Below are 17,960 nucleotides of genomic sequence, written 5' to 3'. Positions count from 1 at the left end.
TGACATTGCTACTGTTTGATGCACTGTACAGGGTTTAATGAGCACAATGTACATAAAAATCGGCAGAACATTTTCAAAAAACGTAACTTATTTTCGATCTTTAAAACGTCTGAAATTTAACAAGGGAACGTAGCAACCTTAAAATGCGCATTTTAGTGGAGTTCAGAAAGTACATTCGTACACAGCTCAGCTGTAGACGTAGTCTATTTAGCCATTTGGAAACATAATACATAAAATGATGTTCTCGTTAGAATTCTTAATTACGTATTCTTTGAAGATTGTAAACCAACTTGCGATCTAGTCCATTTGATAATGTCCTAAATTAGCTTCTAAGAAATTATAAGTTCTATTCTCTATACTTGGGGCCGTATTATCAATAATAGTTTAATGACGTAGTCTACATCTATAACATAGTGCAGAGGGCAGGCCACTAGAGGGAACCCAAGAGGTGGAACTTAAACTGGACGATTCGATCCGACACCGGAATGGGAATCCGGTGTGGCTTAGTGGATAAAGCATCAGCACGTAGAGCTGAAAACCGGGTTCAAATCCCGGTGCCGGAGAGAATTTTTCTCCGTTCCACTACTCTTTCATCGTACTCTTTCATCACTTTTTGTCGTTATCCAACATTTTAAATAATAATAATAATAATAATAATAATAATAATAATAATAATTTATTTCAGTTTACTTGGCAGAGTTAAGACCTTAAGGCACTGTCGAAAGTTTTTATGTTATGAAAAGGAGTCTAGATGTCAATCTATAGGCTCTAACAATGATATTAATTGGTTACGATTTCGGTTCAGGAACTGCAGTTGACCTAGATAAGAAACGAATAATTCGTTTATATTACATAACAATACGTTCAAAGTGAAAACATAATGTAAAGAAGCTATTGAACTGCAGGAATATCATTAATGAATATTAAATTATTGAAAATCATTAAGAAATAAGCAGAAAATCATTTAAACTACATTACTTTGCGCATATAATTCTGTTTCTATATCTTCGCTCTAGCGAGGGGTTGGTCGTTTGGTTTGTAATTCTCTGCGATTTGATGCGTGTTACGACTGTAATGTTATTGTTACTAGAGATTCAACAAAAAAGAAATGCCGGTTAGGTGCGATCATGTAGGTTATATGTGATAAAATGGATGCAATGATATTGCACTGATTGGTTGAAATTCAAGGGATTGTCACACATGATTGTTGGATGTATCACTATTTCAACATCTGAAGACATATGGCACAGTGTAATGATCTTTCTTAGGAAGTTCATACCAAAACATTGTTTTCAGGTTGAGTGCAGCAGGCATATAGATCTGTTGTACTAGCATACTATACTCTGTTCATATAAAAAAACTCACAGTATGCAGTAGCTATGGGTGGATGACTTGAGTCACTACATTATAATAATATACAAAGTAGAAAAGCAATTTAATTACGTACTAACTTTCGCAGTGGAGTTGTGCAATTTGATGAGTGGTTTTCAACGTAACAGAAGTTAAATCCTCCAGTCACAAGAAGCTGAATGCAGTACTTCAAGAATTTGCTGAAAATCATAGTAAGAAATGGAGACACACTTTATAGGAATTTACGTAATTTGGAAATTTAATCTATAAAACGAATAGTAGTTCAGGAATACTGTATTATGAAGAAGAACACGTGGAATACTTCTCTTTATATGGGAAATACAGCAATGAAGAGAAACTGTCTTCTTCAATACCTGAGTCAATTATACATAATTATTTCGATATAAGTATAATATTGGTTATGTTCCATTGTCCCTTCAAACAATTGAGTTTTCCTAATAATTATTCTGCTGCAGTCAAAAAATGTGGAAATGACTGAAACCCTGAGATATGTGGAAGAATAATAATATTGTTCAAGTAGTATATTTACCAGCCCACAGAAGTCCAAATAGTCAATATGATGTGTCACATATGAGATGCACTATTATTAGATTCACAAAGCTATTGTTCACTTGATGATATAGTCTAGTAAAAAATACTCTTATCATATTTCATATTTGCTCCAGTTACGTCTTGTGACGTGAAAGGAACATTTACATACAAATAGTGTTTCTGAATAATTATAGGAGTATTTCTTTTGATAAACTGAAAATGTACATTATTAACTATTGTAACAAGTTTGGAGTCGTATCACTTTGTATTTGAGTTCTTATTTTTATACGTTAATTATTTTAGGTTGAAAATTATGAAGGTTCTAATAGACAATTATTAGTGTCTTTTTATATTGTTTGCTTATGGTGTTTCTTGTTCTATGTCTATGGATCATTGGCACAAAGACAAGTTTCGTTATCACCCGACTTTGCATGTATGTTGTGCTGTTTATTAACATTTACAGCTGCGTTACTACTGTTCATTCGGTAGATGTATAGTCCAAGCTCTCACAATGTAATAGTTTCGGTACCAACTTCCTAGCGCTGGTAATGATCTCTTAATATACAGAGTGATTCACGAGAATTTAGTCTTGAATAGTTCATTAGTTATCTGTAATGTTCTTTTACTCTTAATGGTATTTACAAACAATTTCAAATTGGTGTAGCTCTTAAAATATTGACATTAGGACAAATGTTTATATGATATTTTTTGCTCAGAATGTCTTCGGAAATAAGCTCCGTAAGTGACGGTAAATCCTCGTGAATCATCCTATATAGGCAATACAGACACTTAAATTAAAATGAAGTTTAGTGACCTCGCAACTTGGGCTGTTCTATTAGCCGCGCTTGCGTAGACGACATTCTCGAGGGCATAATTCTGCTTGTATGCCGCATGTGATATATTGGCAGTGGGACATAATAGCACTGTGTATGACAAGATCGAAGTTAATCCTGTTTACATGTATAAGCATTCAAAAAAATTCGCAAAATTAAGCGAATTGTATTTTAATGTCATTCTACATCTTTAGATTCCTAATAACTAGAAGGCGGATGTATGTGCGGTTAGAAAATGAAACATGTTAAGACACGACGTGTAGCACCCGACGCGAGTAGTAGCAACCCAGTCCATACATACGACACCAGCAGTGACAACATAGTCCATGCCTATTCAACTTCAGGGACAACGCACGCAGATCCGCTCTCTACTAATAACTAAGTCATTTTGCCCTTGCTGATTCTTTCTTGAATTTCTTAATGTATTCCATCACTATTTTTGTTATTTATCTCATCACTCGCCCTCTTGGACAGACATTGTTAACAGAACGCACTTCTTGGCAATTTGCTATTTCGCATTCTTCGCTCGTATTACCGTAATTATTCTGGATGTAATATAATCCATAATTATTGAAGACCTCCCCGGAAAAAGGATGTAATATCAAATTAATTAAATGTGTGACTTAAGCGGAAAGAGTAATTTTGAAGCATTCATTTATAACAATAATTGATTAGTGAAATGGTTCTGATAGTATATATAAGCCTATCGAAATATGCCCTTGAAATCATTTTCCTTTTGTTTGGAACGTGAATTATAGATTTGTTGGTTACACCCTTATTCCGAATAGGTCTTCAATTGTAGTTTGAGCTACCTGTTCTTGAATAAATGAGTTAATAAAATGTTACTTTCTTGATATCCTGGTGGATATAAGTAGATACTTCATTTCAGTTTTCAATAAATTAGCACGAGTTTTTCCTTTCAGTTACTATGTGCAGAAGTATTGTACTAAATTCTTCACTATTTAATGTATATATTGTCTCACAGGATCATTTTTAAACCACAAGACCAATAAGAACTTAGTCATGCATAAGGCCTAATATTGCTTTGTGTTCTGTGCTTAATGGTTGTCATCTTCTACAATTAGAACGTATGAACATACAATTTATTCATATTATTTTACATTACATTGATAGTACAAAGTTACACTTACTTTAATTTCACCTATTAATAAATTTTACGTTTTCTCTAAATGCTAAGTGTTAAGATCTACTTACTGTATATATTAACTGTATAGACATATATGTATTCCAGGTCCTTACGTGCTGGGACATTTACTGTTTGATTTTCTACTGAGCGAAGAATATAAATATTATCGTCTATTAAAAGTAATTCGATTCTTAATACTTTTGGTCTGCAGTTTTCTAAGATGGCATCAAAATACCGCATCCTAAATAAAGTTTATAATTCATAGGATAGCCTACTTGTTAAGAGTTTTTTAGTAACAGCATATCCATTTCATAAATTACCGATTATTTAAATTTTTATACACGGTTGTTTCCGATCTCTGATAACAATTTGAATGACATCATGTGCGTCAGGAGTCACACGACAGCTGAACTGTGGCGCGAGGTGACAGACCAGTAGTGAGTGTTATAGTCAGAGTGCACGGCGACTCACAGCAGAAATTCCCAAGAAAATCGAGCCTTTTGGGAGGGGTGCATAACAACCTTCTTCCGATGTCAAGTGCAGTTAAGTGAAAGTAAAAGAAGCCTGCAAGAAAGGCATCTTCTGTGTACTTAAGATTGGTGAAGCTCGAATGAAATTAATTTATATTATCTCGTGGGGTGCGGCGACTTGTGATGGGGAGTGGATTTGCTTGCTTTTTCCACTCTGGAATTAATCCCATCCGAGCTTTGCCAGTCCCTTTAGGTACACACAACATGCCTTTCTTGGAAATAACGAAACCACCTTTTTTGCAGGTTCTTATGATTTCACGTAACTGTACTTGGCATCGGATTTTCTTGGGCATCGCTACTATGATACACCGTGCACTCTGATTATGAAATCACTCACTGGTCTGTCACTTCTCGCCGCAATTCAGTTGTCGGTGTGATTCCTGACGCTCATGACGTCATTCAATTTCGTTATCAGAGATCGGAAACAACTCTGTATTATAACCTCCTTAAAAATTCTGTAACTTAAAATTTCTTTCAGTAAGTTAGAATAGGCCGCCGGCATAACTCTGACGGTAGGCGCATTTGTCTGTTGATCGAGAACTGTGCTCGGCCATGAGTTTGGTTCGATTCCCGCTTGGACTGATTACGTACTTGTTTTTTCCGAGGTTTCCTCCAAATATAAGGCGAATGTGAACCATATGACTAATTCTCGGCCTCGCCAAATTTAGTAATATCCGACTATCACCAATTCCATCGGCGCTAAATAACTTAATAGTTGTTAAGAATCGTTAAATAACAAATTTAAAAAGTCTGAATTCAGCAACAGTGAGCTTAGTGTTTATGATGACTTATAAGTCAATACAGCACATTATAAAGGATAGGCTTAAATATTGACCTGTCATATCCGTCACGATACACCGGATGTCGATGGCTATTTTATTGTATTTTATATGATTAAAGACCTCAGTAATCTCGATCACTCAATTCTAAAGTATCTCAACAGGAAAAGTCACGAAGGAAAGGCAGTTTTTCTAACAGACTAGCTAATGTTTATGATGCATGACATTGTTCTACTGCCGGTCACGAAATCGTGGATTGTTCTGTGGTTAAAAATGAGAAATGCTAAATAATACAAAGTGTAGCTCACGAAATATAAATCATCCTATCTGTCCAGCCAAATGTGCTTGCTCCCATTCCTTTTGTTCATTTTTTCCCTAGTTATGATCATTCTTATTCACTTTTAATAATGTGAGTATGGCTAGGAACTATGTTCATATTTATTCTTGAATATTCTTTACCGTACACTTCAATGTATATTCATATACCAGCGTTGTCGAAGTTAAACTTTTATCCTTTCTGGTTAAAATATAAATAAAATGAAAAATAAATAAAAATTGTAAGAATGGATAAGTAAAACAAAAAAAAAACCTGTCTCTAGAACGCAGCTTTATGTAATGCTACATCAGCACTACATCACTAAAACAACATTTCTACGAGTCAAATGGGGTGAAACTTCTCTGCACATGGTATTTACAGTATGTTCTTGACAATCGCTTGTTCGGCAACCATTGCAGAAATGAAGTACGACACAACATTAAGATATGAATCTATACAGCGGTGACCAAAGCGAATATGATGATTACGTCGTGTAATCACAGAATTCAAGCGGGTAACATGAGTTTGCTTGCTATACATTGCTGTCTTATTCATATCGCTTTCCAAACCCTCTCTCTACAAGTAGGAATAGAATGTTTCTTACAGAATGGGAAGATGATTTTTTCTTTCTTCTATCGGAGAAACTGTAATAGGCCTTTGCTTTCTTTCCTCAACGGTTCAATTAGGAGTATATATTGTAGAAGCAACATCCAAAGGCATTAAAATTATCACTCTAAATACAAAGGCGTAAAATAATAATAATAATAATAATAATAATAATAATAATGCCTATAATAATAATAATAATACTAATTATTATTATTATTATTATTATTATTATTATTATTATTATTATTATTATTATTATTATTATTATTATAGAAAACTAATCCAATACCGGTACTGTAGGAGTGGAAAAAGTTTCTAAACTTCAGGAACTTAAAATCACCACATTAAATTAATAAGGTCGAAATGAATAAACATAGACTAAGGAAACTAGCTATCTATTGCCGTGGAAAATAGCTCGTGCTCTTAAACCTTAGAATTACTAAAAAGTGTAATGAGGAAAGTGGTTGAAATTACGTATATGTAGAAAAGAAGTTGGTTCTTCATTTTCAAAAACTGAGCATTTTTTCGACCAAGTAACCAGAGAAAAATTCAGGAGATTTACGATTATAGTCATGAGGAAGTTAAAAAAAGAAGTGAGAAAATTATATGTTAGTTACTGGCTCTTGATGACAGTAGTGACATTACTGTCACAGCAAAGCTTGCGTTTTTTATCCATGATTGGTGAAGAACTTAGTGCACGAATCACCATTTTGATTTCCTGCCCCCCAACTCCTTACTTCATAAGCTGTCTCTCTCGTAACTACTGCCGTTCGAGTTTTGGTCACCGCTGATTCTATGCGGAGACCAGGAGCGGCTTTAGAGGCAGTGCCATCGTGCTGTGGCACTGCCAGAACAACAAGCGAAAAAAGGAGAATTCATATTTTCCGCGCAAAACCGGAGAGAAACAAGTTACGCTTGTACTTGCAAACTCTGCCGCCATTATCATCATTGCCGCCAATAACGTTGTAACTTGTGTTTGCAGCTTGGATCTGAGCCAGGCACTACATCCCATAAGAAATATAATAGGATTCGCGCGCAATTTTCATCTTCTGCCGTCCATTTCAGCATCTAAAACGTGCCAGGCACGGTTTACCTATTTTGTTTTTAAATGCTTGGGAGCTGTATACAACCCCATATACTATCTCACTCCCTTACCTCGCACTCTTATCTGTTTTCCCGTTTTGTCGGAATGAGTTTCTTAGAGGAAAGGATGTAAAAATAAGGTAATAAAGTCCTTGCCGGTTTCTTAACATACTTTGTTTAAGAATGCTTTTATTTCAGTATATTTCTTACTGTAGTGCGAAACTGTAAACCTGTGAAGTGTTATCTTGTTATGTACATTGTGAAGAAATTAATTCAGTTATCACTTTATTAAAATTTCAACTTGCAATATTAACATATTATGAAAACTAAATTCCTGTTAAATAATTGACTTACACGACGTTTAAATGTTCATCAAAAACAGCAAAGTGCTAAAGTTAACAGATATGGCAAATTCAACTTAGATGATTATTATAAAAAAACAACTGGTTGTGTGGATGAAATATGGAGAAATGTTCTTCTGTTTCCCATGTATTCTATTCCGAGATGAACGTAACTAGTCAAAAGGGGTCTTACAGATTTACTATACTTAGGGCTAAGGGATAGGCCTAAACTAAAACACAAAAAATCAAAGGTTAGTATGAATAACGAATAATGTCTTCAGTTTGTCTATGCTGGTTAAAGAGAATATTGAAAATTCAGTTACACTTACATTACAGACTCGCGATTGCAAAACATAACGAGCAAGTTTAAGAAAACAAATATGTCCTAAATTTAATAATAAATTGTATAACATTTTAAGCAGCAGTGGATTTAGTATTATCAAGGCACGATAGATCCGGCGACTTAGAATACAGGAGCGTGTTTCGTGAATTAGTTCACTTCAATTCTGAGTTAGATAAAGACTTAAAAAGTTAAAAGAGCACTTAACCAAATCAACAGCATTTAACAGTACTTCTAAAATAATTCAAAACGAGTTGCTTGACTGCATGTTGAAAGTGTACCATGTAGAAATAAAGACGAACTAATGATTATAGACTATGTTTCTATCATTGTTTACCGTACGACTGATGTTTCAACTCCTACTATTACGTTACGAGCCACCGGCGTAGCTCTGTCGGCTAAGGCGTTTGTCTGCCGATCCGGAGTTGCTCTCGGGTGCAGGTTCGATTCCCGCTTGGGCTGATTACCTGGTTGGGTTTTTTCCGAGGTTTTCCCCAATAGTAAGGTAAATGTCAGGTAATCTATGGCGAATCCTCGGCCTCATCTCGCCAAATATCATATCATCACCAATTCCATCGACGCTAAATAGAGCGTCGTTAAATAACCAAGGAAATAAATAAATTACGTTACGTTATTGATGAACAAGTGTGCATTTTTACACTAATTTGCTGGACTTTGTGTACAGTTCGTAGTAGGTGATCTAGGCTAACAGGTTGTGTGTTTGTCCATAATATCGACAGAAATAGCCTACAGCATTTATCCAGCCTTTTGGTCTCACCGTAGACAGCTGCCGTTCCAAAATACTGACCATGGCCCTTATCGTCCTTGTCTTTGTGATAATCCTATTTTATTTCCTATTTGAAAAGGAACTTATTATATTTAATAATGTGTTTTATTATTCTGTAAGGATTAGGCCTACATTTTTCATTACAATTTCATCTGTTTTGAAAGTTTTGTCGATTACAATTACTATTTAAATTTTAATATCAAAGTTATTTAGATAAATCAAACAGATGTACTTATTTAACTTCCCGGTCATGTAAAATGCTTGATTATATACAAAGAGGTTACACCTGACCCCCCTTAGAACGAATTTCTGATTGTTCTAGTGGTTCATAGCCATGTCGTCTCCTCTCCGGCTCACACACATACGTACACACAATGCCTACAGTAGTTGTACAGGGACATCATTTTATTTTTACTAACATTTTTAATATTAACCTGGCTATATCTTTGGATTAAAGGTCTAGAACCGGAAACACCGTTTGCTACCCCTTCCACGACTGGAGTTCGATGATACTGGCGTAAAATACAAATCACTTTACTAGGTATAAGAGGGAAGAAAAGTAGTTTCATCCATTTATGTAAAGTAGGAAATATCGCAATTTTGAGTTTGACAATTTTGATTACGTTTTTGTTTAATCAAAATACAGTACAGTATTAACAATAAGTGTTATTACTCACAAACTGAGCTTTCCATTCGGACGTATTAATTATGCAGCACATTAGCGTACAATATAGAGAATGAAGTTAAATATTGAAAAATAATCGTAGTATGGATATTTAAACATATTTTTGAAAGTGGTGGCCGTTCATTTCGATACAGGCTTCAGTTCTTTTGTGAATATTATCGCACTATAGACTATTGTACCTAATTCCAATTACCAGTTTCGTCCTTCGTACCAGTAACTCATGTTGAAATAATTATATACCTACTCTATAAAAGAGTACCTTATGTACTATAAATTTAAGATAAAATTACTCAGAAATGCTATCTACTGCCCGTCCAAGTGGTTTTGTCGCAGGGTCGTAGAAAGGGGGGGGGGAAATCACGTGACAGTTAATTACTTAACGAGGCCCTTTTATTTAAGTTATTTTAAACAGTTGTATAATATTACGCAGATGTCCAGTTCCTAACAGAAATTAATGTTTTCAGAAAAGAGCTAAGACAGCCCAGCTACTAGACTTTACAGAGGGGCGAACGGAAGCAGGTGGGGAAACCGGGATGCGACTTAGGCAAACGGACGACAGTACCTGTGCGAAAATATGATTCAATATTGAAAGCTCTTTCGTCACTGGAAAATGCGAACATATTTCTGGAACGTACTGTACTCATAACTTGGTACTGCATACGAGGCCTCGGTTCTGTGTGGAGAACGGTTGGAAGTTTACTAGTAGAGGGGGTGGGAGTGAAATACATCCAAAAACTCAGGTACAATAAAAATTGAAGTAAAAGTAAAATGATGTCCCTGTATAAAGGGAAAGCAGTCTATCAACAGACCTATTTCTCACAATGTGTAAATTTTACAACACAACTTCGGAATCTATGTCAGTTATGCTGCACAATATGCATGTGGTCAATTCTTTGTAATTAATTCGGAGACAGAAACGAATGGTTGTTACGGATTAGTCTAAATGAGAAAAGTAGTCCTACCATATTTTATACAAATATATATATATATATATATATATATATATATATATATATATATACATATATAATATCATTACAATTGGTTTTATGTCCTTAATTTAATTTTAAGTCGATTTGTTTATTTTTAGACTTAATTAGGCCTAGAGTTTATCAATGACTAATGTTTCCTTTAATTCCAATATAATTATCTTATAATTGTTACATTTATTAATCAGCGTCAAGAATTTAATTCATTTATACTATACACGTAATTCACTGGCGTTTTTATACAGTATGTATTTCAACAAAATGAAGAGATATGTAACTATAATTAACCTAATTCATCGCAGTAGGGACTTCGTTTTATTCTTTTCATATGATTTACATATTTGCTGACCACCAAATAATTTCGAAAGGAAGATACCGTGGTACAAATTCTTCAAAATAGATTGAACGAAACCATTGAGCGATAGAATTCGATATTCCCGATCAGAAGTACCGAATTAATGAAGCGCAAAGAAATAACTTACACCAGACGAAGTCTTCATGGGTGGAAAAGTTTTGAATTCTGCTTACCTCTGTTTATGTTTTATACTACAGTACTTTACGTAGTGATATTTAATGCGAAATGAACAGTTATTCGTTAAAGGAACTGCGCTTTAATATGGGAAGGTGAAATATCTCCTCAGGGAAGTACTGTCATCTTCCGCAAATTTACGATGATACTACTGAAGTTAACGAGCTTGTTTCATACGCTTCCTGAATATGATAACCACATGAAATTTTGTTTTAATGAGGGACTTTATTTGAAAGCTCCTGTGAAGATTTTCTTGTGCGCAATAATTCTTTTTATTTTCATATTAAAACAAGATGATTACTTTGCAGGAATTTGCTGTCAGTGTTTTTCTGTCTTTGATCATACGAGTAATATTCTGTAATGTTATCAAACTTAAAATAACAGACAATAAATGTAAAAAAATTCCAGATCTATGTGTTTATCAGGAGTAGAAACTCTGTACCAAATGTGAGAAATTGCATATTAGGAACATATTTATTTCTTGCTCTAAAAATTCAAATACATTAGGCCTACTTAAGTCTCAGTTTTGTGTATTTCTTAGTGAAAAAAATTAAAATAACTTTTTAAATCCTCAGGAGCTTCCCTAATAATATTCTAAAATATAAAATATCTATTTAGTACAGTTGGTTTTCGGTTTTCACAATACATTTCCTGGTAATTTCTTTCCTATTACTTGGTTTCCGTTGTTTATGGTTTCTTATTTTTTTTAGAATAAAATTAATCTCTCCATAAAACACCACAATTTCGATTACTAACATTACAGCCACCATTATCAACCCACAACACCTCCAAAATAACCAGTTCGTCTATTATAATAATGCAGGCCAACTTTAAGAATTCCATGAATAAGTATTTTACCATAGACTTTTTTGTACGTATGTTCTCCCAAACAGCTCCGCAACTTGATAAGTGGTATATTTGACCATTACACGTGAGAGACGAGCGAAGTAGGTGTGTGATGATGACAAATTCTGATGATAAGCACATATCATAACATAATTTAATGACATAACATAATTCGTTAAAGATAAAATTTGTTTAGAGTGATAATAAACATACACAAAAGGCCTTAATTAACAGTAATGTGTAATTATATGAATATGAGCTTAATAGGCCTATCTTCTTGTTACTGAAACCTTAAAATAAATGTTACAAACAAGACTGGCAGGAAATATCGAAGATATGTTACACAGTTTTAAAATGGGAGTGAAGGTTGAATAATTGATTAAAAGGAAAAATAAAGCAGAAGCAGGATTTCTGAGATCCGTAAAAAGATGCAACGACAGGATAGAAACAGAAATGTAGAAAAACAATTAAAGAAGACGGACAACTAAAGCGCGGACTACAATTAACAGACCAATAAAATATTAAGATTTACGAATACCGAAGATTATGTGGAACTACAAACAAAACAGCAGAATTATTATGAAGTCGGGTGAACTGTTCGTTTACCAGACATTTTAATTTATGGCAGACTTACATGTAGAGTAACACCGTTTTTTCCTTTCAGGTAATAAATTCTACAGATACCGTTATTTTAATTTTTCTGTTTTTAGCACGGTACTATGTCATACGTAAAATGCATACTGATTGATAATAAGTTAATATGAATTTATTAAATTAATTGACATTAATATACAGGGTGAGTCAGGAGAAAAGGTACATGGTGTGAGGGGTAATAATATTGGTGATTCTGAACAAAAAAGTTTATATGAACATATGTCCTGTTCTTAACAGTGTCTAACATACAGCTGTTTGAAAATCACGGGCGTCAGTCTCATCTCCTTCATCTGCACTCACATGCTGATGCAACCAAAACGACATTAGGTTATAGTAGGGTCAATGAAACGTATCCTGGGCGTTGGATCGGTTACAGTGGAGTCAGTTCCGGCCACCGAGGACACCCGACCTTATGCCATTAGATTACTGTGTGTGAACTTGGCTTAAGAGCGAAGTCTACAAGCACAAAGTGAAAACAAGGAAAGAACGTCTCATTCGCATTTTAAATGCTTGTGCTCAAGTAAAGGAATGTCCGAATCAGCTCAGATCAGCAAAACAGCAGTTGTTTACAAGAGCTCCAAAGTGCATTAAAGTTGACGGTGCACTTTTTGAACATGTTCTGTAAAGAAAAGTACACAATTAAACAGAACATAAGGTAACAATGTTTTAATTTACTACCACCTGCACTTTTCCCGTTCCTCATTGTTTCCATTACTTTTCTCCGACACCGTTAAGAATGGAATATATATTATGTTCATATAAACGTTTTTGTTCAGAATCACCAATATTTTCATCTCTCAAATCGTGTACCTTTCCTCCTGACTCACAAGGCTATAGCTCTATACATATTTACTGTAAAATAACGTTGTGTATAAAATTGAAGAATGCTTACGGCGCATTAGTTTTTATGAAGCTCAATTTAAAAAGAACATTTGTTATATTTTAAATTCTTGATCATAGCCTAATTTCTAACATTCAGATAAGTTAGTATTTTCTTGCATACTTGTGCACTATTCTTGTCAAAGAAATTCGGGCCCTAGTTAAAATACTGTTCTACACTTCTGATATAACTATTATCTTAATCACCTGAAATAAATTTGTTCAGCCCTGCAAACGAAGTTTTCTAACCTCCTGCCAACCACTCCACTCGTTCTCATTTTCCTTGACAAAGTCTGTCTCCTGCAAGTTCGGGCCAACACCGCGACTTAAAAATCCATTTATAACTTCCATCATATAGATCATTTTGACAAATTGTGCTTCCTCCGAATTTAAGCCGCTAGACTTAATGTTTACCAACAAGAATTCTCCTTCATGACCGAACTGTCTGTTTTTGTGAAACTCGTAAAAGGGAAACTAGCGTAGTTATTTATCACTTTCCGACGCAACCGGACCTGAGGAAGTTATTTACCGACACAAATATTCATTCGTCTTAAGGTAATATACGAATGTAAGATGCAAAATGAGAGCATGGAAGGGTATTATGCTCCGAGCAGAAGTGTGGCACAGTTCAAGCAAAGAGAACCTTCAGTTCCGTAATAAAAATATTACTTCAGTGCATTTCGTCTTAAAACGGGCTAAATACAGAGGAACATAAATCATAGTACAGTAGTCTGCTTACTGTTTTCCTACATTCTGCTATATCCTGATCACAAACACTCCGTACTTGATATTTCGTTTGGAATGCGTCGTCATAGCTCCATACTGTATGTGTGAACCAATGTGAAGGCGTAACGTCATAGGTTATATTATTGCGAATTTTTACATATTTTCTAGTTTTATCGCTCTGGATTTTGTTTTTTCTTGTTTCATTTAATGACCTTCTCTGTTATTTTATCATTGTTTTATTTTAACCTATAATTTTATGAATATGTAATGTTCTAACATTTGTTTAGTCGCCATAATAACAAACTTATATTTACATACGTATTGCATTGGATTTTGCATTATGATTCGGAAGATCATCCATTTGCATTTTCTTTTGAAAAGTTACACTTGTGTGTTATTTACTCTAGGATATGTACTAATTTTAAGCTCAACAAACATTTTCTCAATGAATCAATTTTTTTTAATTAGATAGTGTTTAGTAATATGTAGAACAAATATAATATAGCATAACATTTAAAAATACATTAATTGTACCAATATCAACAAAATTCCTTGTAGGTATTGAATGTCAAATCCATATTTATTACAAGCTTCTACTGCTGCCACTATATGTAAACTTTTCTAACACTCTTTGTAATTTGAATTATTAATTGAAGAGTTAGTTGACTGTCCGTTTATGCCCAGTAGATTAAATAAAAGATTACGATATGCCAGGGGAATATAATGTAAACGGAGAAGGCAAAGCCGCTGTCAGGGCGCAATGAGTTTGCAGAATGTGAGTTGCAAGTGAATACAGTCCCTGAAAGTTGATTGTAGTGGCGACATTTTGGAAGAATGTGAATGATTTCGAAGTTCTGCAGGATGTAAGCTAAATTAATAATCCGTAAGCACATACCCTATTTGTGTCCCAGTTTATTGTGGACCAGCCTTCATTCCCTGTCGGTTCAACGATTTTCTAACACTTCTGAGAAGACCCACAGACTAAAAGCAGCAAAATAAAATCAAGCCCCAACATTGCCTGTCCTCGAGTGGCGTAATATCTCCGGATCAAGGGTCTCTGACATCAAATATTAAAATGAATTTGAGGGAGGTTGGATATGATGATAGAGACTGGGTTAATCTTGCTCAGGATAGAGACCAATGGCGGGCTTATGTGAGGGTCGCAATGAACCTCCGGGTTTCTTAAAAGTAAGTAAGTAAGGAGTTCTTTTACATGTCAGTAAATCTACTGATATGAGCCTGTCGCATTTAACACACTTAAATGCCATCGACCTGGCCCAGAATCGAACCCGCAACCTCGGGCACAGAAAGCCAGCGCTATACCAACTGCGCCAACCAGGCCGACTTGAGTATTGAATTTGGGAACAGTTCATGCAGACGTATCATATGCCGATTATTATTATTATTATTATTATCATCATCATCATCATCATCATCATCATCATCAACATCATGTCAACTAATGCAAACTTGGCAAGGCACATGACATTTAAATGAATAATGCACAACTGCCTCTCTCTCTCAAGTATTTTAAAATATTTATTTCATCCTTATTTTGTTTAAAAGTGTTTCATAAGTCACCACTCGCACAATAAAATCATCCACGCCGCTACATAACCTCTGTTTGTATTAAATATAACATACATTTATGAAGAATAGCTGTAAACCTGTTACTGAGGTAAGTCGTAAAGATATTCTCGACGTACAGCTGAATAACTTAACTTGCAGATCACGACGTTATGCTACTCTTTCGTTTTGAATTTGAAATGACTTTGTCGCCCGTATGTAAACATACAGGTCGCCTATAATTTGTTAAGGTTTTTGCTCTTTTTGGAGTAGTTTATATACACTGAGAGTATTCACAGGAATAAATAATTCACTTTTCTTTCGTAACATAGTATTAAGCTCTTAATATGACATATATGGATGTAAAATGAGAGAGCAATCATTGCAGACATAAATATTGGAACGACTTTCACATTTTATTGCATCATAGTAACATTCCAGTAGGGTGGAATGGACACTTACAGAATGTCTAATTTTAATTCTGTGACATTTAAGTGGTTATTAACTGAAAGTTTATCTACATAAATTCTTGTTACCTCTTCATAATGTTTTAAAAACAATTCAGGTCTTCAAACATCTAGAGTACACCGAAAGAGTTTTCTATAGACTGATTTACTAATTTTCACCTACCGTTTCGAGAATAAACCTACCATAAAATCTCGCAAAACTTTTTTCCCCGCTAGAATACTATCATTGTGGCTTCGAATTCCGCCTAGAATATGGATATTTATCCGTTATTGTGAAGTGCCATATTGTCTTAATTGGAGGCTTGGCGTCGCACAGTGATCCTTTTTCGCTATCTGGCCGAGCAAAATACAAACTATTTTCATGTTTTATGGAGTTTTTAATTACTATAATATCTAAGGATACGAGATTTGTTATAGTTATGTTTATTTGTGCAGCTCTTGTTTGTAAAAGAAGTCAGAAGTATGGTGTTTCTTATCGCATCTCCGGCCTGAAGCCGGGCTCATAATTTATGTTGAATAACCGTGCTTGAAAGGACGTGTTCTTTTTTCGACGATTTTAATCGATTACTGGTGGATATGGGAGACCAAGGTATGTGCTATGTTTGTGATATTTTAAATATCCCACATAACTTACTACTTTAAAGTGAAATTTGCTTGAAAATTGAGAAATTATTGCTATTTTAACTTCTAGTTTTGAGTATTTTTACACCAGGAAATGTAGAATTGTCAACGATTGGTCAAACTTTTTTCAGAAGACTAAAGCCAATACCTTATTCTTTCTCCTATATAAAGACTAGCTGCTAAGTTTTGCAACTTTGCCTTTTTTTCAGGTTTGAGTACTCTCAGAAGAGGTATCGCGGAACGATCTTTTTCATGTTTGGCGCCATACAGATGATAAAGCAGAAAGAAGTGAAGAACCATGTAACTGTTTACTGTAAAATAATGATTTGAAAACTTACAGATAATCCGTTTTAAACATACTGTTAATATTGTTAATTTTACTTGCTTGTCACCGAATCCTGAGTAAATTCCAGTCACAAAAAGAAGTGGCTAGAGAGAAATTTATTTTAATTATATGAACAAAATATATAAAAAGTTTCCATAAGTGGCTTGTCATCTAATGCTGAATATGCTTTTGGTATTGTAAGCTCGTGTAATAAGCTCTTACAAAGAAAGTGCGAATGAGAAGTGGACCTATACTCAATGAAGTTCTTTGTTTATCACTTCAGGAACTTAATCTGAAGCTTACAGCAGCACTGAGAACTAAATATGATTGAAAACTCTTTTAACACTGAATTACATTAAAGGAAAAATTAGTAGTGACAACCTGTTCATTATTAGTGTACGTCATGTCCTCTTTTCCATTATTTTATATTTGTAACATTTTCCTCACAATTTACAGTATAATAAAAACTTTTTATGTCATAATAGAAAACACTGAAGTGATAAATGTGTGATACATCCCTCAAAATGAATGTTTGATTACAATACAACTCTCCTTAGAAGGACCACATAAGTAGGACATAGCTGTAGAAATGGCACTCTCCTTACTGCAACTGTAGATTGAAATCATTACTGTGAATATATAAATATAGAAAGTATGTAGGAATACACTCACGTGTATCTAGTTTTAATGTATTATATATTAAAATTTGAGGCACGTACTGCTTTCTCTATGGAAAGGAAATTTACCTACTTACTGATTGTAGTGAAATATCTTACTAGATTAACATCAAGGAAACCATGTAGTGTTTTTATTGAAATGTTATGTCATGTGTGAAGTTAAGAGTGCAATAAAAATAAAAATTATAATTTAACTGATTTCTTTTATGTATTTTACTTATATATTTCATACATGCAGTGATGAAGACCTGACGTCCTACAGTGTTGTTACCTAAAGAATACCTATATGCCTGATTGAGTTAATATTAAGCCTAAATTGAAATCGAATC

The 17,960-nt window shown here is 34.2% G+C and overlaps 1 protein-coding gene across 1 annotated transcript in view; it reads left to right on the top strand.

The window, feature by feature from the left end:
• LOC138692633 (lysine-specific demethylase 9-like) overlaps positions 1–17,661 on the top strand; it is a 227,415-nt gene extending 209,754 nt beyond the window's left edge. Inside the window, exon 3 of the mRNA XM_069815701.1 lies at positions 16,839–17,661. Within this exon, the coding sequence (XP_069671802.1) occupies positions 16,839–16,844 (6 nt within the window). The 3' untranslated portion in view covers positions 16,845–17,661. The remainder of the gene's footprint in view (positions 1–16,838) is intronic.
• The last annotated feature ends 299 nt before the right edge of the window (positions 17,662–17,960 follow it).

This window comes from Periplaneta americana, chromosome 17 (genome assembly GCF_040183065.1).
Source record: "Periplaneta americana isolate PAMFEO1 chromosome 17, P.americana_PAMFEO1_priV1, whole genome shotgun sequence".
Taxonomy (NCBI): domain Eukaryota; kingdom Metazoa; phylum Arthropoda; class Insecta; order Blattodea; family Blattidae; genus Periplaneta; species Periplaneta americana.
This window is presented reverse-complemented; position numbering and strand designations above follow the sequence as displayed.